Raw genomic sequence first — 24341 nt, 5'->3', positions numbered from 1 at the left:
TCCTGTATTACTCACAATGCAGACGTCACTGTGAGAAAGTGTGTACACACCTGCGCAGCTAACATTTACATTACTTTTCTACAGCAGAGGGTTAATCATGTGATTTGATCATGTGATTTACAGCAGGACACAACTTAATAATGTTTTTCTACCACAGGATTACTGAGTTCTTGTGTGAAGGAAACTGTGTTGACAGGCTGTATGTTGGTGATGAAATTACACTGTGTTGTTGAGGAACGTGAATATTACAGTGGAGATGTGAATACAGTGTGAGAGACATACTGTGTTGAAGCCAGTGTTACTTCTTTTACAGCAGAGTTTTAACTTTATGACCTTTTACAGCACCTCTGGAGTCTGGTGACCCAGGCCTGACCTAGGATGCTACTGCTAATGTTTCTCTAATGTGCATGTAAAGGATTCAGCACAGACAGACAAGTGACAACTGAGCAGATGTGCAGGGTTATAGAATAGTTAAAATGGGGCTCATTATCTGACCACTATTGAGCTCATAGTGATGAAATAAGTGAGTGACAAACTTAAGGAAAGTCACTGATTACAATGTGGGATGAAGTTGAGATGATTGATGATTTGGAGCAAATTATGGCAAAAAGCAGGAGTTTAATGATTTAGAATAAACCTGCAATGATACTTGTCTCTGTGATGCTGAATACTTTATTACTCTTATGAGCTACAGTTGTTTGCAAATGTGAAGTTTGTTTTAACTTACAGGGTTTTGTCTACAGGCAAGGATACAGGCTCCGGGTGGAGCTGGGAGTTGAACAATCTTAACATTTAACCACTGACTAATGTTTCTTTGACACAGGGTTACAGGTTTGGAGTGGAGCTGCTCCAAGAGAAACCCTGGAGAATTTTTCAGAGAGAATGTGCAACATTCTTGTGCATGTCTCATTGTGTGGAGTTGACACATGGCGAGAGCCGTGTGGCAAAAGAGGAGTGTCAATATTTTAACTTGCAGATGTTGTGACGTGCCCTGAGAAGGAGTGACTGAAGGAGATCATCCACAAGATGGAAGCTGAGGCCTGGAGAGAGGCTTCAGGAGGATCATAGAGGAGCAGAGATCACCTTCAGCACAGCAGACATCCCACAGTGAGCTGTGCTACTGAGCTTCCAGAAGATCGTCGAGAGGAGACTTTGAACAGCAAACAACCAGAAGGAGTGAAAGAGATTCAACGTTGACGTTGAGGAAGACAACTAGGGTGTACGATGTGCTCTGCCCTAATTCTTCAGCGGCGTTGGAACAGAAGCAGAAGGATGAAGGGAGCGTGCCAAGCTCTAATCGACGGTGCAGAGAGGAAGTTCAGCGATGGAATTGTGATTCTGTGAACAGCACAGACGCCAGGGGACTGGGAAATAGCTGACAGCACTTTTCCCAAGGATGGAGATCACCTAAAGTGTGTCACTGTGCCATGCAGACTTGATACTGCAGAGGGGCTTTTGTTTACATTTGCATCATGTGTTAGACTTTTTTAATCTTTAATTTTAAATTGAAACTAACATTTAAAAACATTTGGTACAATGTGGAAAGAGGAAGAGTATTTCCAGCAGGAGCAGAAACGTCTGACTCAGCATGACGATGCTGTTGGTGGATACTGAAGAGCTCAGCCTGTCAAGACAGGATTAGGTTATCGTTTTCAAAAATGTTTATTCAATTATATTCTGAGGCCAGTTATCTGGTATAATCTTTGGAAGTCTATTAAAATAAAATAAAATCAGATGTGTGGTCTTTTGGTTGTTTTTGTTTTGTTCAATAAGCAGATGTTGGTGTTTCAGCAATGCAGTAACTTAACTTTAAAAGGCTTGTTAGAAACTATGAAACACATCATACAGACTTGTGGACATTAGAAGACGACTAATAATCATCATGAATAAGACTAAAGGCAGGAAGGTGTCCTTTATAACTAATAATATTAATAACTAATAATATTAATATCATAGTCTGTCTGCAGCTGAGACAATACAAACTCAAACTGTGGGGAGAAGATTATATCACTTCAGTTTAAATTGACCTTAAGTGCCACATTTTCACAGACTTCTTTATTTACAGCATTTTTTACGTGCTGTATAGATTATACAGTTAGGTCCATAAATATCTGGACAGAGAGAACTTAGTTTCTGATTTTGGTTCTGTACATACACTAAAATCTATTTTAAATGCAACAACTCAGATGTGTTTGAATTGCAGACTTTCAGCTTTAATTCAGGGGGTTGAACAAAGAGATGCAGAAGAATGTGAGGAACTAAAGCATGTTCAACACAATCCCTTCATTTCAGGGGAAATGTGGAGGAAAAATTAGAAAAATTAAATAACTTAATTAAATTAATTAAATCATAAGATTGTCAGCTGATAACCAGCTTCATGCGACCGCTTATCCTGGTCCCAGTGTTAGGGTCAGTGAATCCAGTTAACAGAAAGACATCCTGGATATACTCGACTGACTTTTTAGACTCAAGATTAATAATCATAATAAAAATTATAGTCTAACATCCAGAAATCTGCACGATGTGTTTCATTATGTCTAACAAGCCTTGTACAGTTAAAGCTAACAGTTACTACATGACTGAAACACCAACATTATCTCTTTTATTAAAACATGCATATTAGGGCTGGCATCGTCACTCATGTCTAGAATCGATTCGATTCAATTTGATTCAATTTGATTCAATTTGAATCGGGGAAATTTTGCCTCAGACAGTCAGAAATATTATAATTCAGGTCATGCATCAGTACATTTCTATATTTTTATATCTATAAAAATAAATCTGACACTTGCCAGACTTTATCAAAGCTGTGAGCGTCACAGCAGATGCATTTGTGTCAAAGTAGCTGAGGATCAAACAGAAAAACATGAAGGTTTTCCTGGCCTGGGATTTTATACAAATATTCTGCAGTACATCAAAAACAAAAGAAAACCATTAATGAACATATGAACATTACCTGATGCTGCTGACGTGAAGCAGAGCAAAGTTACAGAGGTTTGATTACAGACACAGCTGAGCATTTTGCAATTTTGCATCATTTTAAAAAGTTTAAATTTGTTCAGTATTGAACGGCAGAAACGAGGCTTTGTTTTCAGAAGTAAGTAAAAGAAAAAAAAACAGCGGCCGACAGGCTGTAAGAACGGTAGACTTGTGCGTAACAAGCAAGCGAATAATGCAGAAAACAGATTTTTAGACGGGAAACTGTTCTTGAAGTACAGAGAGAGAGAGAGAGAGAGAGAGAGAGAGAGAGAGAGAGCTGTGCATGAAGTGTGATTTTATCCTGGTGGCAGCAAAACAATCAGAGGGAATTCATGACGATGTTTATGTGAAGCGTAGTTTGGAGCTTCTTTTGCTGCTGGTTTACTCAATATTGTTTGGAGAGACATCAAACCTGCAGCTTCAGAATCAGCGCAAAAAGGGCGTAAACACAAAGCGCGGAGCCGCCGAAACATCAGAATCAGCGAGCTGTCGGCTTTCAGCTCGTGTCCCTGCAGTCAGGTGAGAAAGTCACATCTCACTGATTCTGATGCGTCGGCGGCTCCGCGCTTTGTGTTTACGTCTTTGTGCAGAATCCGTGTTCCTGCTCTCATTTACTGTTTTAGCTGTTTGGTGGTTGTTGAAACTTTGGGAGGTTTAACCTGAGATTCTGGCGTTTTGGCCAAAATAAATTTATATTAAAAATCGATTCAGGATTTTAATGAATCGATATCACGTTATCCAAGCCAGAATCGATTTTAATCAATAAATCGATAATCAAAACCACCCCTGATGCATATACACGGGTCACACTGCTTATTGAAACCCCCCAAAGATCAGATCTTAATCAGACAGGTTTCTGTTTTCAAAGTTTAGACTTTGCTTCTATTGGACTTTTTATCAGTAACACGTGCTTACTTTCTGCAGGAACAGTTGAAACTAACATAAACAAATAACTCCAGAGCTGATAGTCAGCAGGGGTTTACAAGTTGTGGCCGCGTTGTCGGCGGTATAAGCTCGACCACTTGCAAGGTGAGCTGGCAGACATCACTGAACTCATCAGAGATGATTAGGTTCATTTTGACAATGTGAGCAGATATTTAACCTCCTAGGACCTGGCGTCCACATATGTAGACATCACATTTTGGGTTGTTTAGACCAAAATACTACATTTTGCTCTACAAGGGCCTGATATCCACTCACAAGGACGTTATACTGCCACTGTGCTATCAAAATTTTAGACAAATATCCTCATATGTGGCTCTCATTTTTCTCAGAAACAAAAAATGTGGTAATTCTTTGTTTTTACATTCATCAGGTCCCAATCAGCCCAAATATCAAAGAGAAATTAAAAATGAATGCCACGGAGGAGTTTGGGTCTTAGGAGGTTAAAGATTGTGCCACTACATTCTTGTCTAGAAGATATTAAAGTGTATTTGGTGACACAAAAAAGGGTAAAGTTTAAGTATAGTTTGGGTCCACACATGTCCAAACCCTGGTGTGTAGGCCTACTTAGTTTTGAGGAATTGTCATGGGACCGGGGTCTGGGTGACCCAGGGCCTGTAAGAAGTTATGGACATGTGTGTTTTTGGTGCTGCTGTCTCCTGTTTCCATGTTTGTGTATCTAGGTGTGTGTGTGTGTGTGTCAGCCAGGAGCCTGGCCACACCTGCGGAGGAGAATTACTCACACCTGCAGCTGATCAAGCCTCGTCAGAGGAGCTACTTAGGAGTGTGGTGGAGCGCTCTCCGATGCTGGATCATTGCGTAACTTCACGTTAGTCTCTTGGCGAGTTAGTTAAGGTTAGTCTGCTGCATTGTGGTGTTGCTGACGGCTGCCTCTTTGTTATTCCCCAGGAGGAGTGTGGAGACGAGAGGGCAGCGAGCACGGGGTGCTCAGACACTGAGGAGCGGAGACAAAGAACACTAACACTGGCAAGAGGACATGTCAGAGTCGGGAACGCACTGGGGATTTATTGTTGTTTGGATTATTTTGCATCACTGTAAATAAACACACTGACCTCATCAAAGGGTCCAGCATTTGGGTCGTCCTTCCCCTCATCATAGTCTGCCACGCAGGCCGTGACAGAAAAGCCCACTAAAAGAACGCCCACCAGACCAAAGCAATGGTTTTGACTTGATCAGCATTAACCCCGCCCCCTGACTTTGATGGGTGAAGCTGACAAATAAAATGTATTTATGAACAGCGATGCAGGGCAACGTGAATTAAATAAATACATCATTAAATAATTAAATGTGTCAGTAAAATAATTAAAATAGAAAACAAACCAATAATTGATTAAATATGTAATTAACTAATTTGAATTGTATATAAACAAATAATGAAACATTTTAAATGAAATTAACTGATAATTCATTATTAATATATTTCTTTAATTGACTATGTACATTTTTAAATTAATTACTGAAATAATTAATTCATTAGTGATGTCTTTATTTAATACAACCATAAAATACCATAAAATTGCTAATTTACTCAAAATCTATTTAAAACATCAATATTAAAGGTTAAATTATGATAATGAATACATGCAACTATAACTGATGACATAAAAATGAGGATTTCTTAAGCTAAAGCCAAAGTGCTGACTCATTTTTCATGTTACTCTCAAATGTTTTCCCTAATAACAAGAACATAATTACACTTTAGCCACAAGAGGGCAGCAGCATTAATACAAGTCACGTGTATATAAAGGTACAGTGATTATATTACAGTGATTTTGACAAAAACAAAACAGTTGATGGCAGTGTGTTTTTCCATGACAGAATAATTACGCACACCCCACTTTGCAGTTATTTATTGTAAAAAATGTTTGGAATCATGTATGATTTCCGTTCCACTTTGTGTTGGTCTTTCACGTGGAATTCCAATAAAACTGATTCATGTTTGTGGCTGTAATGTGACAAAATGTGGGAAAGTTCAAGGGGGCCGAATACTTTTGCAAGCCACTGTAAAGTTCACTATCAGTAACATCATAGCACCACCCAGCTGTATAGAAACTCCGTCATGCTAGCTAGTACACAGTATGAGTTATTGTAACTGACTGTAAAAAGTCAGCACAAGGAAAATAAACTGCACCTAAACTTGGTTTATATCTGACCCAGACAGACTGCAGGTCATAACTTCTTACCTGAAGTTCAGTTCACCTGACACTCGGACCGGCGGCCGCCTCGGGTCTCTGCTCCTCCTGCCTCCCCTTTCCCACATCCACCTGCTGCCTCTGTGGAAGCTCCGCCATAGCCACCACCAAACAACTGACTTATTTTTACACATCGACCAGCATCCGGCCAATCCGCCATCTTTCATTGTTTATACCGTTACAAAAAAATTAAAAAACATCATCAGCCCATAAAAATGAAAAATCACCATCAGTATGCCCGATGGCCAGTCCAGCTATGGTCGTGCCATCAGTTAACCCTTCACGTGGCAGCTGTGACACGCGTGCCCAGGGTTGCCGACCCCTGCTCTAAAGCATCTGATTTGGATTCCTGAGATCAAATATATTTTCCTTTGTGTTTGTTTTCTTCCCATTTGTGGCTTTAATGTAGTGTTACATCCTGTTTGTTTGCTTCCATCTGTATACATGTCCAGATTCACTGTTATGTTTCTATTCTTACATTGCTGTGTGATCACTGTTCCCTCTGCTGACTGATGTGACCTTTTGTATCTCACACTGATACTTGTCATATTTGTATCTGCGCCTAAAAGATAAAAAGTTTTCCATGCTAAAACACAGCTCCACCTCCTGCAGTTCTCCCTCTGAACCACTAGATGTCTCTGTTATCTAAATGAAGACGTGCAGCACAGCAACCACAGCAGCGCTCAGATCACACGTGTCCTGTTATTATGTATAAAAGCATGAAACAGGTGAGACAGGTGGGATCAATATTAATGTTGTGGAAATATATGAAAAAGCAACAGAAGAGTGAAAACATTTCCTGTTTCTAGAAAGATCTTTCAGCTCATAGCTGCTCACAGACTGTATTTACAAGTGACAAACTGCAACTCTACAGTACATCTACAGTATATATCAAATATATTCTGTATTCAAATCTATTGAGTGATGTTTGAAAGTCTTTCCAGGTGAGTTTGATCCAGGAGGGTCTGAAGCCAGAGTCAGACAGAGACTGTGCAGAGACTGTAGAAGGACAGAGCAGCAGCAGAGCAGTCCAGATACACTGATGATCCTCTGTCAGATCCAGAGGGACACACAGGGATGATGCTGGACTCTACATTGTGTCTGACAGTGGAGCTGTTCTCAGAGCAGTTCACTCTGCAGCACTGACAGTCATCTGCACTTCTTCTCATTCCTCTGTCAGTCACTGCTGGATGAAGCTCTCCTCTCCACCTCCCAGTAACATGGCCCAGTCAGAGCGTCTCTACACACAAGCTGCTGCTGCTTCAACCTCTCTGGATCATCAGGACACAGCTCCTCCTTTCTCAGCACACACACCGTCCTGTTTACCATCATATCCTCCACCTGCAGAGAGAAGAAGGAAGAGCAGAGGAGATAAACGAGTGTTTCCAGAGACTCTTCATCAGCTGTCAGTCAGTGATGCAGCACATCCAGTATAAAGAGCAGCAGGGACTTCAGTGCTGGGACTGTACTAGGACTCATTGTTGCTTCACTTTTTCTAATCTTTGGATTTTTATTGAAGTTGATGAAAATGTTTTTCCCTCCTAGTTTGAGTTTGGACTTTCATTCATTAGAAGAACCTTGGTGTGTCCACTCTGAGCTCTGTAGGAACCCCAACAACAAGCCCAACAATCCAGATGGACGGTTCCAGCTGTTAACTGGAGGAATTCCATCCAAACATCTGCTCTCACTAAATTCTTCCTCACCTACAGACTGTGTTCTTCACTGCTTTAAACTTGGAAATGAATGCAGTCATTGGTCTGCGTGCTGCTTTGTTCAGAGAGCTGATTGGCTGTTGACAGTGTTTGATCTGAGCGTGTCAGCCGTTACCATGGTGACCATAAAGGTCAGAAACAGGAAGTGTTTGTGTCCAATCCTGAAGCCTGTCACCATTCTCCTCTCACAGCTTCACTGAGAAGCTGCAGCTTTACAGGAAACACTGGATCTTTGTTTCATACTGACTGTGTTTAGTACAATACTGCTGACAGCACCACCCACTCACTCCATCACTCTACTTACTCCAGAGTCTCCAGTCTGTAGTCTGGACTCTGCTGAAGATCAGACAGCTGCTTCACATCTGGATCCTTCAGGTTGTTTCCCCACAGCTCCAGCTCTCTCAGATGGGAGGGGTTGGACTTCAGTGCTGCTGCCAGATAATCACAGTTGATCTCTGACAAACCACAGTAACTCAATCTGTATAAAGAATGAAAGATGTAAGTTTATTAGACAAAGTGTGAGCTTGAAATCATTCAGTGTTTCATCATCTGTTCAGAGCTGAAGAAGGTTCAGAATGTAGAAGTTTAGAAAATGGAAACTCCAAACAGCTGAAGCCAACAGGAAGCAGCTTCAAACAGGAAACTGTGCAGAGTTTCAGACTATATGTCCTGATGCAGCCAGTTGGATTTTGGAGATTTGAAACTCTGTTCTGTGACTAAGTCCTTGAATCATTTCTTCCAGTTGGTCCAACAAGACAGACTAAGTGTTGGACATGTGTTGTGGCTCCATTAGGGGAGCTTCTAAATGTGATGTGATGGCCCCTCTGGGTCTGTCAGGTCACAGGACTGAAGAGAGCTCAAACTGGGCACACAGTTGTTCCAGTCTGGACCAAAGACTCTATACTGGGACTGAGGGACTGCTTTGACTTCACCCACTGGGACTTTTTAAAGGCTCATGTTCTCACTTAGATCATCGATTTCTACTTACATTTCTTTCTGGGAAAAATGGGGATTACTTTGGAAACAGGAAGCATTTTCCCCAATAAGCAGCCCTGGATTAGTAAATCACTCCAACATGTTCTCAGGCAGAAGAAGCTGTCTTGTTATGAGGGAGAGAAGAAAAAGATTGAGGCACAGAAACTTGTTGAAAGAGAGATAAAGCAGCTAAAATCAGGTGTAAAAGTAAAGCAGAGGATGAGCTGAATAAAGGACACTCAAGGCTGGCTTGGAAAGGAATGAAGTCCATGGTGGGGATGCAGAACAAGGAGCAAAGATGAATGTGATGCTGAATCAGCAGAAGACTTGGACTCATTTGATTCCAGCTTTGATATCATTGATTTCAATGAAGAGCTTTGTGATTGTAGCAAAGGGCTGGTAGCTCTGAGAGTCCCACTGATGAGGTGTTTGTGTGGAAATCTCTTAGTGGGACCAAAGAGAGAAAAAGCCCTGGTCCTGATGCTGTGGGAGGGAAATGATTGAAGTGTGCTGTGAGGAACTGACTGGGAGATTTTCACACATTTTCCAGTCCTCCTTGGAACAACAGGAAGTTCCCAGCATATGGAAACAAAGGTTAAGTGTCCTATGGCACTCAGTGATGATGGTGCTGTGGCCCCACCACCTCCACGTAAAGGAACTAACTGTCATCTGAAGCTTCAAATGGAACTAAGACTTCCTCCACTAGGTGGCAGTGTCTGATGAGAAAGTGTTAGTGGAGCTGGCCTGGAGTCAGAAACAGGAAGATGCAGGATTTGGGCTGAAATGGGGAAAAGTGGTTCGCACTAGTGCCTTAAAGCAAGAAGGTTGTAGGTTGAAGCTTGTTGGCCTTTCTGTGGAGGTTGGATGTTCTCCCACAGTCCAATGAAATGCTGCTTAGGTTCATTGGTGCTTCTAAATTGGCTGTAGGTGTGGATGTGAGAGAGTGCTTCTCTGTCTCTCTCTGTTGGCCCTGTGATGGACTGCTCACCTGTGCAGGTGGACCACGCCTCTTGCCCTATGACAGCTAGGGCACAGGCTGCAGCCCTGTGAGCCTAAGCTGAATAAACAGTTAGCAAAAATGATCCATAGATGGCCTGAAATCCCCCAGTTAGCAGTTTGGTAGATAGCTATGACATGCTAATCCCATCCAGCAGCTGTATTCTACCTGTAAGCTGATCCCTGCTGAGCCAAAGCACTTTTTCATATACAAATTACAACCTTTAATAGAAACCTATTGGTCAGCATCTTATTAGCCTGCTGTTAGCTTCATTCCACAGAAAACTGAGAGAAACTAACAGAGTTGATAAAGAATAAAGAGAAATGTGCTGATTTAAAGCCTTTGAAGTGCTTCAGATGATCTCTGTCCACTTCTGTCCACTCATTCATTCATGTAAGCTTTCTAATGCAGCTTTGATCTTCACAGTCTGCTTCATGAAACTCATTCTAACCCTGAATGTCAGAGTGTTCCTCCTTCTCTTTCCCATCATTCATGCTGGCAGTGGAGGAGATTTGGATGTTGGACTGTGTTTTGGATGATGTGTGTATGTTTGTGTTGGACTGCTGTCTGTAAAGCAAACGCACATTTTGCTTTGGATTTCAGTGTCAGACAGACTTTAAGGTGGAATGAAGAGTTGGAGAGTTTCACAGTGAATTATCCAGTGGAGGATTTTTCTTCTTCTTTGAAGGTTTGAAATGTGAACATTGTTCTGCTGCAGTCAATGGACTAAACCAGAGAAGAAGAAAACAGACTTTACCATGAAGATCCTCAGTGTGGATCAGTATAATATCAGCCTGATGTCTGCAGTTTAGTGTCAGCACAACTTTCACATCATATTCATCTCAGCACAACTAAAACATGCTGACTGACCCCAGAGTTTCAAGTCCACATCCTGGACTCTCCAGGAAACCACACAGATGCTTCACTCCTGAATCCTGCAGGTTGTTGTTGTAGCTCAGGTCCAGCTGTCTCAGATGGGAGGGGTTGGACTTCAGTGCTGCTGCCAGATAATCACAGCTGATCTCTGACAAACCACAGCCCCTCAATCTGTATAAAGAATGAAAGATGTAAGTTTATTAGACAAAGTGTGAGCTTGAAATCATTCAGTGTTTCATCATCTGTTCAGAGCTGAAGAAGGTTCAGAATGTAGAAGTTTAGAAAATGGAAACTCCAAACAGCTGACAGAGTTCATACGCCTTTGTCAGGGTCAAATTCAAGCAAGACCATGTGAAAATTAAAACACATCATCCTAGGTGAACTTAAACACCTTTGTTCCCCTTTTGTTAAGACATAGAAAAGTACACCACACAAAAATACTGCAAAAGGAAACGGTCGCCTTATATACATAGTGTATAAACTCAAAATGCACATTTCACTTCAAATTAAGATTAAGGCTTTGAACAGATCACATAGTTCAGTTCAACATATAAGACTTTAAGAATGCACAAGCATCTACTTAAAATCTATTTAATTTATCATCCATGATATTATTTTGTACAATTCCAATGTATTTTGTTCATCTCCCTTAAATAAACAGGCAGTCTTAAAGTATGAAATATTCATATACAAACACATATAAATGTGTGTACTGTCTCAGTGGCTGATAGTACCCCACAGGCCTCAGTGTGAGCTTGAAGACATTTATAATGTTTAAGTAGTTTAATGTGCAGGTGCTGACGATAAACACATTTTGAATGAAAGCCGGGGAACTTTGGTAGCACAGAAACAAGTGGCTATTCTTTGTGACTATATGGATCACTCACAATACCATTATTTCACACAAAGGCACCAAATTAATACTCAAAAAAGCTGCAGCAATACACACAAATATAAACAGTACTTGGTGACAACTTTGCTTTTAGCCTTTAACCCTTCTTGACTACTTTTGATGTGGCCTCTATATTTTACCTTTAAAAACAGTTTATCTGTTATTTTCTCATTTTGACCAACTGTATCAGCACAATTTATCTAAATTCAGACAAAATTTAAATTACAAGTAGAAAGTGATATTTTGACTGTAAAAACCACACACATGTTTAACGAATCATCTTCATAACTTGAAATGCAAATAGAGATTGTACACTTTTAAAAATACGCACACGTTTTGCAAACAACAAAGTTATATGGTACTATTTACCAAAAAATGCAGCCAAGGCTCAGACGTTTTTCATATAATCATTTCAAACTATTTACAGAACAATCAGGTGTCAAACAATAGTTTGTGTCACTCTAACACATATGAGAACAGCACAGGGATAAACCTGCAGGTCTGACAGCAGGTGTGTCACTCAGCGTTTACACTGCAATCTGCCTTTGTTGGCTTTAAGGCAGCAACTGTGACGATCACTAGTAGAACTGACACACAAAACAAAACAACAGCTACACACTAAATACACAAGACAACAAACTAACTTGAGACCAAACACGGTAAACGTCACAAATCTCTCACGTATCAAAACTCTCTCTCTCTTTCGCTCACTCGCTCTCTCTTGCCGGTCACTCCTAAAACTTCCCCCTTTTGCTAAACAACCAAATGTCATGTTTCCATATCATTTTTGATTGGTCGACATGGTACATTTTCCCACCTATAGGGCTTTGGAGCGTGATGTCACGGGAGATGGGCCACGCCCCCTTCCGCCATGACAGTAGGCCAGCCAAAGGATACCATTTCAGCTATGGATCGTACGTGTTGTGTTGTCGGTTGCAACGTTAGATCACACGATCGTGAAGGCAAGAAGCTGGATAACGGGCTCTCTTTTCATCGTTTTCCGTCCTGGAGGCAACGTGAGGGATCCCATGTATCCGATATTACTAAACAAAGACGTCAGGCTTGGATTGCAGCGGTGAGACGAGCGGATATCGAGTTCTCTGCAATCCCCAGCTTTTTGTTGGTTTGCTCACGGCATTTTCTTTCCGGTGAGTTCTAAATTAATTCATATCACTCTTGAAAGGCTTTTAGTGTTATTTTCAACGTGCTGAGGTCATAGATAATGAGATAAAACATGCTAATGTGTGATGCTGCAGAACCACATCATGTCGACTGAGTAGCTTATGATTTGGCATCATTGCAGGCAAACCAGCATATGAAATGGATGTAACAAATCCAGACTGGGCACCAACACTGCACATGGGGCATGACGACATACCTGTATCAGACTCGGACCGGCACTCAAGGCGTACGCAACGGAAGCGAAAAAGAGCACCCATCGGAGGTAAACAACCCCCCCCCCCTCTAAAAACATACTAAATTGCTATCACTGTACACTAATCCGCACATAACTTCCAGATGAATCACACACCTGTCATTGGAATATTGGTGTACATTTACCTTATGTCTAATTTTATCTTACAGGCTTTCGTTATGCAGCTGCAGAGTCTGAAGGTGTGCCCCGTGCAGAAGTGATTGATGAAGATCTGACAGAAGACCAACAGCAAAATCACAATGTCATGGAGGCAGTGGACAGCAGTTGTGTTGGACAAGTGGAGGTTGAGGTAGCAGCTGCAAATGTGGATATACTGAAGAAATGTAAACCTTTTAAAATGATGACAGATTACAAACTCTCAGCTGTGTCTGTAATCAAACCTCTGTAACTTTGCTTCACTTCAGCAGCATCAGCTCATGTTCACATGTTGATTCATGGTTTGCTTCAGTTTTTGATGGACTGCAGAATATTTTGAAGGTTATCTGCTATAAAAAGCCAGAACAGGAAAATCTGCTTCATGTGTTTCTGTTTGATCCTCAGTGACTTTGACACAAAGGCCTCTGCTGTGATGATCACACCTCTGATCAAGTCTCACAGTGTCAGCTTTGTTTTTATACATATGGATATGTGCTGATAAATGATCAGAGTTATAATATTTCCCACTGCCTGCTGTGTGCCGTGACCTTTGACCTGCTAAAGACAGTCAGCTGTGGATTATTCATTGTTGTGTCTGATACTTAGAACTGTGAGGAAGAACACTACACAGTTAATCAGGGTCCCCTCTCTCTGAATCAGGAAAGGTGGGCAGGCCGCGTGTGGGCCGCGGGCCATACGTTGAGTCTCACTGTTTGAAATGTGAACATTGTTCTGCTGCAGTCAATGGACTAAACCAGAGAAGAAGAAAACAGACTTTACCATGAAGATCCTCAGTGTGGATCAGTATAATATCAGCCTGATGTCTGCAGTTTAGTGTCAGCACAACTTTCACATCATATTCATCTCAGCACAACTAAAACATGCTGACTGACCTCAGAGTTTCAAGTCCACATCCTGGACTCTCCAGGAAACCACACAGATGCTTCACTCCTGAATCCTGCAGCTTGTTGTTCCAGCTCAGGTCCAGCTGTCTCAGATGGGAGGGGTTGGACTTCAGTGCTGCTGCCAGATAATCACAGCTGATCTCTGACAAACCACAGTCCATCAATCTGTATAAAGAATGAAAGATGTAAGTTTATTAGACAAAGTGTGAGCTTGAAATCATTCAGTGTTTCATCATCTGTTCAGAGCTGAAGAAGGTTCAGAATGTAGAAGTTTAGAAAATGGAAACTCCAAACAGCTGAAGCCAACAGGAAGCAGCTTCAAACAAACACAACAAGAGAAAAAACTCTGAATGTTTCACATTAAAGTCGTACATTTCTCATAAAAACAGGACAAAGACTTGAAAAAGTCGTGTTTTTCCTTCCAGGAACCACAAGGCTTCACTTTTAAAGGTGAAGTGTGAAAGAAATGGACATATTTGAAGTCCAACACCTTTTTCCAGTCACATTATTAAAGCAGACAAACTACAAGCTCATTTTCATTCCAACAAGTCATCTTCTGACCTGGACTAACAACACTGGTCTCTATGTGCAGCTGGCTGTGAGACCAGTGCTCAGGGAGCGTCTACAAAGTGCAACACTGAAAGAACATCACACACTAGCTGTGTCCCAAAACGTCGGCTGCATCCTTCGGAGGACCCGGTATTCGCGGTCTACGTGGGCCGGGTCCTTCAAAGACCGAAAAGGCTGGAAGTGCGAGGCTGTGAAATGGGACGGTCTAGCCTTCAGATTTGTGTCACCGCTGTGTTGGTGGAGTTTAATAAACTCGGCCGTCTGCTCCTTGCTATCTAAAATATAACAGGACACTGGCGTAAACTCTCGACCGTCTCACACTTCTGTTTAATCAGTTTCCTGTTTAACGTTTATTCAGCTGTGTGAAAATCCCGGAGGAACTTTGATCTCAGCCAAACCGATTTACTCCGGAACAAATAAAACACAGAAAAAAGGCAAACAATTACATTTTTAAGTTATCCGAGTGACTTATATATCGTGTTTCACCTGAGTAGCGAAAGAGCGGGGTCTGAAAACGATGAAGCCGGGCGTCCGCTGCTCTCGCCGGCTGGAGTGACCATTGAACCCCCCGGCTTGCTAGCGAGCGGGTGGGGAACAGACGTCTCCGAAAACGTCGGCACACTTTTGCAAATATGCGATGTCTTGATAAACCAAGCAGATATTTGAAGTTTACACAGCTACTTTCTCGCCTGAAAATATGTTAAAAGTTTATTTTGTGACCCAGAAAGATTAATAAGAGTAATTTGAAAACTTAGTAGCAGCCGCCATTGTTGGCAGCTGAAATTTGGCTGGGCCGCGCTATGAATTCTGGGATATGGTGGGCCACGAAGGACACACCCGACGAATCCTTCAAATTCGGGGAAATGAAGGACGCATTTGTCGGGCACATTTGAAGGAGTCGACAAATACGGACAGCCTTCATCGCCTGGCTGTGATGTAATCGGCCTTCAAATGCAGCCTCTGGAGGATGCAGCCGACGTTTTGGGACACAGCTACTAATTTGCTTCCATCATCCAACCTGAAGAGGAAACAGAGACGCCTCCCCTTCAAAGTAAAAGCTGCTCGTTTTGGACACAGTATCAAAGAAAGTCTACAGTATAACATAGAAAAGACAGAACAAAGTTTTGGTTGTTTTTAAATTGTGCAGAAATGAAACTACACTAAGCTCAATTATGTGACAGACATTTCATCCCATGTCAGTTTGGCCTCATCCTGGGCCGGATTATCCAGCACACACTCTGACCACAGGTCCATGTTGAGCAGGATGAGCTGCTGGCTAATCTGGAGGCTGTAGCAGCAGCTCACAGTCACAGTGGATTTCCACTCGTGAAAAAGCTCTGGCTGCTTCATTTCTCATCTCATATCAGAGACTTTAATGCTTCACTGAAGCTGTACTGTGATGCTTCCATATTCCAGTGAGGCCTCCATAATGATTTCAGCTGTTCTGTACACACACTGTGTGCCCTGTATGGCTCAAAGTCTCTGCAGCCTGTTTTTATCTGCTATCATCAGATCTTCATCATCCTCATTCACATCCCTCACACACTCTACAGCCTCATCAGCACTGACTTCATCTTCACTGACTGATGGAGCACAACATGAACCTGTGGAGGCTGAAACACTGTCCTGTCAAACATCTCCCCGTCACCACTCCACTTCTGTCAGCCTTTAAATGAACCCTGCTCAAGTCTGTCACTTCTGTTTGGAGCCAAAAGAGCTTAAAGATTACGCCACTACATTCTTGTCTAGAAAATATTAAAGTGTATTTGGTGACACACAAAAAAGGGTAAAAGTATAGTTTGGGTCCACACATGTCCAAACCCTGGTGTGTAGGCCTACTTAGTATTGAGAAAAGCCCACTAAAAGAACGCCCACCAGACCAAAGCAATGGTGTTGACTTGATCAGCATTAACCCCGCCCCCTGACTTTGATGGGTGAAGCTGACAAATAAAATGTATTTATGAACAGCGATGCAGGGCCAGGAGTAGCAACGTGAATTAAATAAATAGATCATTAAATAATTCATTAAATGTGTCAGTAAAATAATTAAAATAGAAAACAAACCAACAAAATATGTAATTAACTAATTTGAATTGTACATAAATACTTAATGAATTATTTTAAATGAAATTAACCGATAATTCATTGTGATTTTGTTTTGTGTTTTGATGAGCTAATAATCAGCTCTCTTTTTCTCATTGTTGTTCTAAGCCGCTTATCCAAAGGTAAGGCACTACCTGTTGAATTATTTCCAAAGTGTGCCAAATTGGACATTACAAATTAAAGTCTACTCACTGAAATTACTGGGGAATGTCTGCTTTGATTTTGATGAGAATCTCATGACAGTACTGAGGATTTAATGCGGTTGGACTGCTAAAAATGATTGAATGCGGTTGGACCGCTAAAGGATTTAATACGGTTGGACCGTGGAAAGCAGTTGGACTGCTGAGTGATTTTAGTATATTAGGGAATTTGCTTATTGTTTGGGGTGGAGCCCGTATTGGTTATAAGGTTGGACCTGCTTCAGTCTTACACTTTTTTGGCTGTTTTACTGTTGTTCCAAAGTATTATAAATTATTCAAGAACGTCAGTTGGACTGATAGGAAGCACAGTGCTCAGAGGTAACGCTTGCCAATGCCAAGGACGCTTAGGCATTGTCCTCGAAGAGGGATAGTCAGTTGGTCACTGTGGAGCTTGGGGCACTCCAGAATAACTAGGAGTTAGAGTCTCCTTACCGTTTGGAACGGTAGTCTGCGCTTTTTTGGCCAGCAGAAGTTGGACTTCGGGCGTGTAACTTTAACTTAAAACTTCGGGGTAAGCCTTGGCTGTGAAATGCCAAAAATAGAGCTTCAGGCAAAGTTTGGGTTGGTTGACGCTTTTAAATTGAGTTAGGGATTTTAGAGATGAGGCCAGAAACTGTTGGACAGATACTGGTTAATTGATCACAAAAAAGTTGGACTTTATCGGTTGGACCGTTAACTTAAATTTGTTGAAATTGTTTAGGCGCTAAAGCTGACAGATGTGACAGTGGTTGTAAATATAAGACGTCTTTGTAATATAAAATAAGAGATCTCTGTGTGAAAGGAGTCTGAGGCAGTGCTGGAGCTATTTTTAGACTGTGTGTGTGTGAGTGTGAAAATGCAAATTAGTCAGCAGTGAACTGTTTAAACCACAGTTGGTTTTACAAATACTGCTGCAAACATTGTTGAGTGTGTGTTTAAGACGCCATTTATGTTCATTAGAGGGCTATAAATAAAGTTTTGAGTTGCCGTAGTGAATGTATAGTAATTGACTGAGTTTTGATATATAAATATAGTGAGTGCACTGTATATATTTAAGACTAACATATTACTTTTAGGAGTAACCTCTCATCAGCAATAAATGCTGGTGTGTTTTATTTTTTCTATTCTATGTGTGTGCTGTGAGAATTAATAGAGGTTTCAATTGTTTTCTTTGACTTGCTCTTTCTGATTATGAAAGGCATGTCTGAAATACTCTTAGGAAAGCGTGTTGTGAGTATATTCCTCAACTCTTGTCACAGTTTAAGTGTGTGAATGCTGTGAGTAGCAGGTTTTGAGTGATTGGGTGTGATTTGTACAAAATAATAAATAATAATAACACTATGAAAGTTGATAGTAGAGTGAGTGCAGAAGTGGAAGTGTGAGAGAAAAGGCGGTGTGTGTGTGAGACGATCTGACAAACGCAAAGAATTTAGTATATTTAGAAGTGTGTGCGTGAAATAAGGGTGAATTGTTTTAGATCAAGACTTAGTAAAACAAGAGTTTTATTAGCCTGTAAAAAAAACAAAACAGGAGAGATAGAAACAGAAAATATGGTTCTGAGCAGCTGCAAGGTTGACAGGAAATGGTGTGTGTGACAGGAACTTTGCATGCCCATAAAAGGAACTGACTGTGACAAGTGAGCACACAGAGAGAGAAACATACGAGGTAAACTCCAGGCAGATGAAGCAAATGGAGGTTTTAAGAAAAGAAATGAAAAGGATATTAATTGTATGCTTTAGTGTGTCAATACAGGTGGACTTCTTTCAACCTAGAATCTTGAGTACAAAACCATTGATTAACAGAATTGGGAGGAAAACAGGCCAGATTTTGGCTTAAAATTTTACAGCTTGACCTCCCACTTGTCCCGATCCTGAGAAGAAGCTCATAGGACAGTTAATCTCCTGATGAAGACCGACAGAACATCGTGGACTTCAAGAATTAACAGCAGGCAAAAGACAGTGCAACTGAAACTACACTGACGATACCAGCAGCAGCATGGAAGAAAAGCACGTGATGGAAAATGCACGGTGAACTGCAGGCTGGTAAGAACAGTGTGACATAACTGTTTAAAGACACTGAATGGGATATTTTGCCAGGCTGGGATTTAATCTAAAAGGAAAATACTGAAAAGAGCAACGGAGAAGAAACAGAGAAGAAACAGACTGTGTTTGCTGGGGATCACAAGACAACAAAGGACACTAAGAGAAGGGCACAGGGGCCAGTGGGAAGGTGAAGCCCAGACGAGTTCGACTGCGAGAATAGAGGGTACAATTGGGTTGAAATTGAAGCCGGAACTCAGGATGGTTTAGGGATGTCCACGTCACAAACAAAGAGGTAAACAAAAAGAAGGTAAAATAAAGAGAGAAAATAACTGACAATTACATTAATGAATAGAAGACACACATACAGATATTACATAGATTTATTTTTAGGATAAAGGGGAGAGCTTATACGTAGAAATGACTTTTTATACATATTGCATTTTGTGCCTTTAAGGGAGTTGTGGCTCAATTCGTCTCTTGTGGGTCACGAGCCTTTGGCTAGCGCTATGATTAGCCAATCTACTGTGAGGATGATATGAGTTATTGAAGGATTGCACACGCTCACAGACATATAGAGTCCATAAACACACATGACAGTATTGATTCCAGGCAAAAGGCCTCAAATTAATTTAGCGTTTAACTGAACTTGAGCTGGCCCTGTAACAAGTGACAGAAAAGAGGAACTGAATAGGAGTTTCTTGCTTTAGAGAAGGACCAAAGGAAGGAAAGCATATATTTTGGTTAAGTCTGATAAACTAGAATGAGAAGGTATTGTTACATCAAAGGAGCAAGATGAAATAAAAAGGCTGTACCAAAAACAGGTTATAACATAGGAAATGTAAGTTTTAAAATGAAGTTAGTGTTAACACACAGGAGTTGTTTCAAGGCAGCGTTTAGCTGTGATAAAATGTATGCAGGAGTAATTGCTTATATGTTTAAACTTAATTGATTAAAGTGGTTGTTTTTTTTTTGGATCTTTTAGTAGAATAGGCGCTTATAATGATTTTCTTGTGAAAGGAGATTCTAGGTCAGAGTGGAGGCCTTGCAGCAGCGAGACTTCTGTGTACAGGATGTTGATGATTAGATAAGGCAAGCGACAGGAAACGCATGCAGGGACGTGAAAGCAGCGTTTTAAGAGTTTTAAAATGATGAGTAACGTTGAAGAATATATATAAATACAAGTCAATAAGTCAAGAAGATAATTAGGATCAGGCTTTTGATTAAAGAGTCCCAAAGATGATAAGTTAGGGAGGTGCAGGAAAAGGTGTTTGGTTTGCTTTGCAGAAGATCTCGGCGACCACAGGGGGGTGAGGATCCTGGAGGCCCGAGGCATGATGGACCACAAGAGAGGGACGCAGAAAAAACCTAATCTTACGCATGGAGTGTTCTCGAGGGGGAGCTGGTGTTTATTACTGGACCACTTAGATGACATGAGGTTGTCTGATTTGCTGAGCCAGAGGACGGCTAGAGAGGGTCAGAGCGGGAGTGGTGACCCCGATGTCCATGATGCCATGGATGGACATGGAAGCAGCTGAGTGGGCCGAGGAGTGACCCAACACAATGTATTGTGACCTCTGGTGTTCCAGAGGTCGAGAGAGGGAGTAATGAGATTGGAGAGATATTTTGCTGCTATTGTTAATAATCATCATCATTACCATTGCATTAATAATATAATCTACAGAATTGATATTGCATTCAGATGTTTAAACAGTGTGTGTCTTTCAGAAAGACTAAGTTGCAGGCTGACAGGAAGTTGCAGGTTTGAAGAGTGTGCCTTTTGCAGAACTGAAACCGAAAGCAGAGTCTAAGTGCAGGTTATTTTGAGGAGCCTTTAAGGACGAGACACACACTTAGTTAAAGAGAATCATTTATAGGTGGAAGTTTAATCATGTTTTGCTCGGGGTTGCAAAAGAGCAGTTTGTCGCAGAACTGCTGCTGATGTGTCACGATGATAAGCGAGCATCCGGCAGTGACAGGAAGTACCTGCCATGAAGATAGGAGATAATGTTCTTTTAAACTGTGTTAAAAGTCATTGTGGTTTTGATTTGACGTATGCATATATTCTGTTTGTGACGTATGAGAGGGCGTCATTAAATTCAAGCCCTGATGGTATAAAATATCTGTTTATGCTTTGATTAAGTCGGAGATCAGCCCGGTCTGCGAACGGAGCTGGTCTTCCCACGCGTGTATTTCATTAAAATCAATTGTTTGACCAAGTTCTGGACCATGGTTGTTTGTACTCTCCTTCCCCAATATTTGAACCTTAACATTAGTTTACTCAAAATAATTTTAAGACATCAATATTAAAGGTTAAATTATGATAATGAATACATGCAACTATAACTGATGACATAAGAATTTGGATTTTTTAAGCTAAAGCGAAGGTGCTGACTCACTTGGCATGTTACTCTCAAATCCTCCCTAATAACAAGAACATAATTACACTTTAGCCACAAGAGGGCAGCAGCATTAATACAAGTCACATGTATATAAAGGTACAGTGATTATATTACAGTGATTTTGACAAAAACAAAACAGAGGTTCATGGCAGTGTGTTTTCCATAACATACCAACCAAATTAAATAATAAAAACTTTATAACTTACAGAGCTTTTTTAGAGACTTTGACCACTGGCAGCAGCCTCAGAAGAGCCTCCTCTGAAGCAAAGTATTTCTGCAGGTCAAACTCATCCAGATCTTTTTCTGATGACAGTAAGATGAAGACCAGAGCTGACCACTGAGCAGGAGACAGTTTATCTGTGGAGAGACGTCCTGAACTCAGGGACTGTTGGATCTCCTCCACTAGAGAACGATCATTCAGTTCATTCAGACAGTGAAACAGATTGATGCTTTTCTCTGCAGACAGATTTTCACTGAGCTTCTTCTTGATGTACTGAACTGCTTCTTGATTGGTCTTTGAGCTACTTCCTGTTTGTGTCATGAGGCCTTGCAAACGAGTTTGATTAGTCTTCAGACCCAAGAGAAAACGGAGGAACAAGTCCAGGTGTCCATTGGGGCTCTGTAAGGCCTTGTCCACAGCACACTGGTAGAAGTATTTCTCTGTCTGAGAGCTTGTTTGTTGTTTTTCCAGCAGATTGAGTCCAGAGTTGATGAAGGTCAGGTGGACATGAAGAGCAGCCAGAAACTCCTGAACACTGAGATGAACAAAGCAGAACACCTTGTTCTGGTACAGTTGTTTCTCCTCTTTAAAGATCTGTGTGAACACTCCTGAGTACACTGAGGCTGCTCTGATATCGATGCCACACTCTGTCAGGTCTGGTTCATAGAAGATCAGGTTTCCTTTCTGCAGCTGATCAAAAGCCAGTTTTCCCAGTGACTCAATCATCTTCCTGCTCTCTGGACTCCAGTGTGGATCTGTCTCAGCTCCTCCATCATATTTGACCTTCTTCACTTTGGCCTGAACCACCAGGAAGTGGATGTACATCTCAGTCAGGGTGTTGGGCAGCTCTCCTCCCTCTCTGGTTTCCAGCACATCCTCCAGAACTGTAGCAGTGATCCAGCAGAAGACTGGGATGTGACACATGATGTGGAGGCTTCGAGCTTTCTTGATGTGGGAGATGATCCTGCTGGCCTGCTCCTCATCTCTGAATCTCTTCCTGAAGTACTCCTCCTTCTGTGGGTCAGTGAACCCTCTGACCTCTGTCACCATGTCGACACACTGAGGAGGGATCTGATTGGCTGCTGCAGGTCGTGTTGTTATCCAAAGGCGAGCAGAAGGGAGCAGGTTCCCTCTGATGAGGTTTGTCAGCAGCTCATCCAATGAGGTGGACTTTCTTGTTTCAGTCAGGATTTTAGTTTTGTTGAAGTCCAAATTAAGTCGACACTCATCCAGACCATCAAGTATGAACACAACCTGGAAGTCTTCAAGCCTGCAGATTCCTGATTCGTTAGTTTGATTAAAGAAGTGATGAACAAGCTCCACCAAGCTGAACTTTTCCTCTTTCAGCACATTCAGCTCTCTGAAAGTGAATGGAAATATGAACTGGATGTCCTGGTTGGCTTTGTCTTCAGCCCAGTCCAGGCTGTATTTCTGTGTTAAGACTGTTTTCCCAATGCCAGCCACTCCCTTTGTCAGCACTGTTCTGATTGGTTCGTCTCTTCCTGGTGAGGCTTTAAAGATGTCTTCTTGTCTGATTGTTGTTTCTGGTCTGTCTGGTTTCCTGGATGCTGTTTCAATCTGTCTGACCTCATGTTCCTCATTGACCTCTGCAGTCCCTCCCTCTGTGATGTAGAGCTCTGTGTAGATCTGATTCAGGAGGGTTGGGCTTCCTGCTTTAGCGATGCCCTCAAACACACACTGGAACTTCTTCTTCAGTTGGGCTTTAAGTTCACGTTTACAGAGTGGAGCAAATATTTCTGAAGGTAAGAAATTCAGAAAAAAATATTATATAATAAATATCATAGCCTTTCAGTACCCTGAAAGGATGAATGTCTATTGGTCCATTTCTTGAGCTATTAGGAAAGATCAATATTCAGTCTTTAGAGAAATTCTCTTACTGCTCTGCAGATGGTCAGCCATCTCATGCTGCTTAAGTCTCCTCAAGAAGTGGAGTGTGATCTTCAGAAATGCTTCTCTGCAGCTCTTTCTTTCATCTTCATCCTCTCCTTCAAACATCTCCTCATCCTCCATCTGGCTCTTTAAAGTTTCTGGGTGATCTGGACTCAGAAGCTTCTGGATCTTCTTCAGCTCGTTCTTCACAAACATGGTGATGTTGTCCTCCAGCCGCTGGAAAAGAAGACTATATGAATTACCCAGTGGTAAATGGACTGGTTCTTATATAGCTCTCTTTGATACTCTGTGCACACAAAGCATTTATACAACATGCCTCATTCAACCAAGCACATTGTTCTATGCTTAAATACTTTCTTTCACACTCTGATGGATGCATCAGAGGGCAGCTTGGGTTTAGTACGTTACCCAGTACATTTGCCAGCCAGGGTTTGATTCACAAACCTAACTAGTAGCTGACCTGCTCCCCTCCTGAGCTACAGTCACCCCAATCTGACTGAAATCATGGAGCCCAAACTCTGACTTATGTTGGACACACTGACAATCCTCTGGTCCACAAAGTGCAGCATAGAGGTGACTGAAAAGAACAAATGTAAACGTAGTACTACAAACCATAACCACAGAGTCCAGGTGTGTTTGATGTTGCTGTGCAGACTGACCAGTGGAAACCTCTGCTCTCTGCTGGTCCACTCTGTGGAGGAGTAATGTATAATTAGCTCATGTTATGTCTGTCCACACACAGACACAAGCTAAAGGTCCATGAAGTGATGTTTGGATGGGTTCAGTCAATCAGATGACTGTCATGGTGAAGCTTTGCTAGTCCTGCTGATCCCACTGAGAATTAACAAGTCAGTTT

General features: G+C 41.5%; 1 protein-coding gene across 1 annotated transcript; it reads right to left on the bottom strand.

The window, feature by feature from the left end:
• Window positions 1-5454: 5454 nt before the first annotated feature.
• On the bottom strand, window positions 5455-23745 carry LOC143416844 (protein NLRC3-like). Its single transcript, XM_076882495.1, has 5 exons — window positions 23473-23745; window positions 21561-23331; window positions 10689-10865; window positions 8151-8324; window positions 5455-7475 (listed from the first exon to the last, which is right to left on the bottom strand). Exons 1-5 carry the CDS (start codon window positions 23678-23680, stop codon window positions 7463-7465), a joined length of 2343 nt encoding a protein of 780 aa, XP_076738610.1. The 5' UTR covers window positions 23681-23745; the 3' UTR covers window positions 5455-7462.
• Between the last annotated feature and the right edge of the window lie 596 nt (window positions 23746-24341).

This window comes from Maylandia zebra, linkage group LG3, assembly GCF_041146795.1.
Source record: "Maylandia zebra isolate NMK-2024a linkage group LG3, Mzebra_GT3a, whole genome shotgun sequence".
Classification (NCBI taxonomy): domain Eukaryota; kingdom Metazoa; phylum Chordata; class Actinopteri; order Cichliformes; family Cichlidae; genus Maylandia; species Maylandia zebra.
The sequence above is the reverse complement of the archived record's forward strand: the minus strand, read 5'-3'. Positions and strand labels throughout refer to the sequence as shown.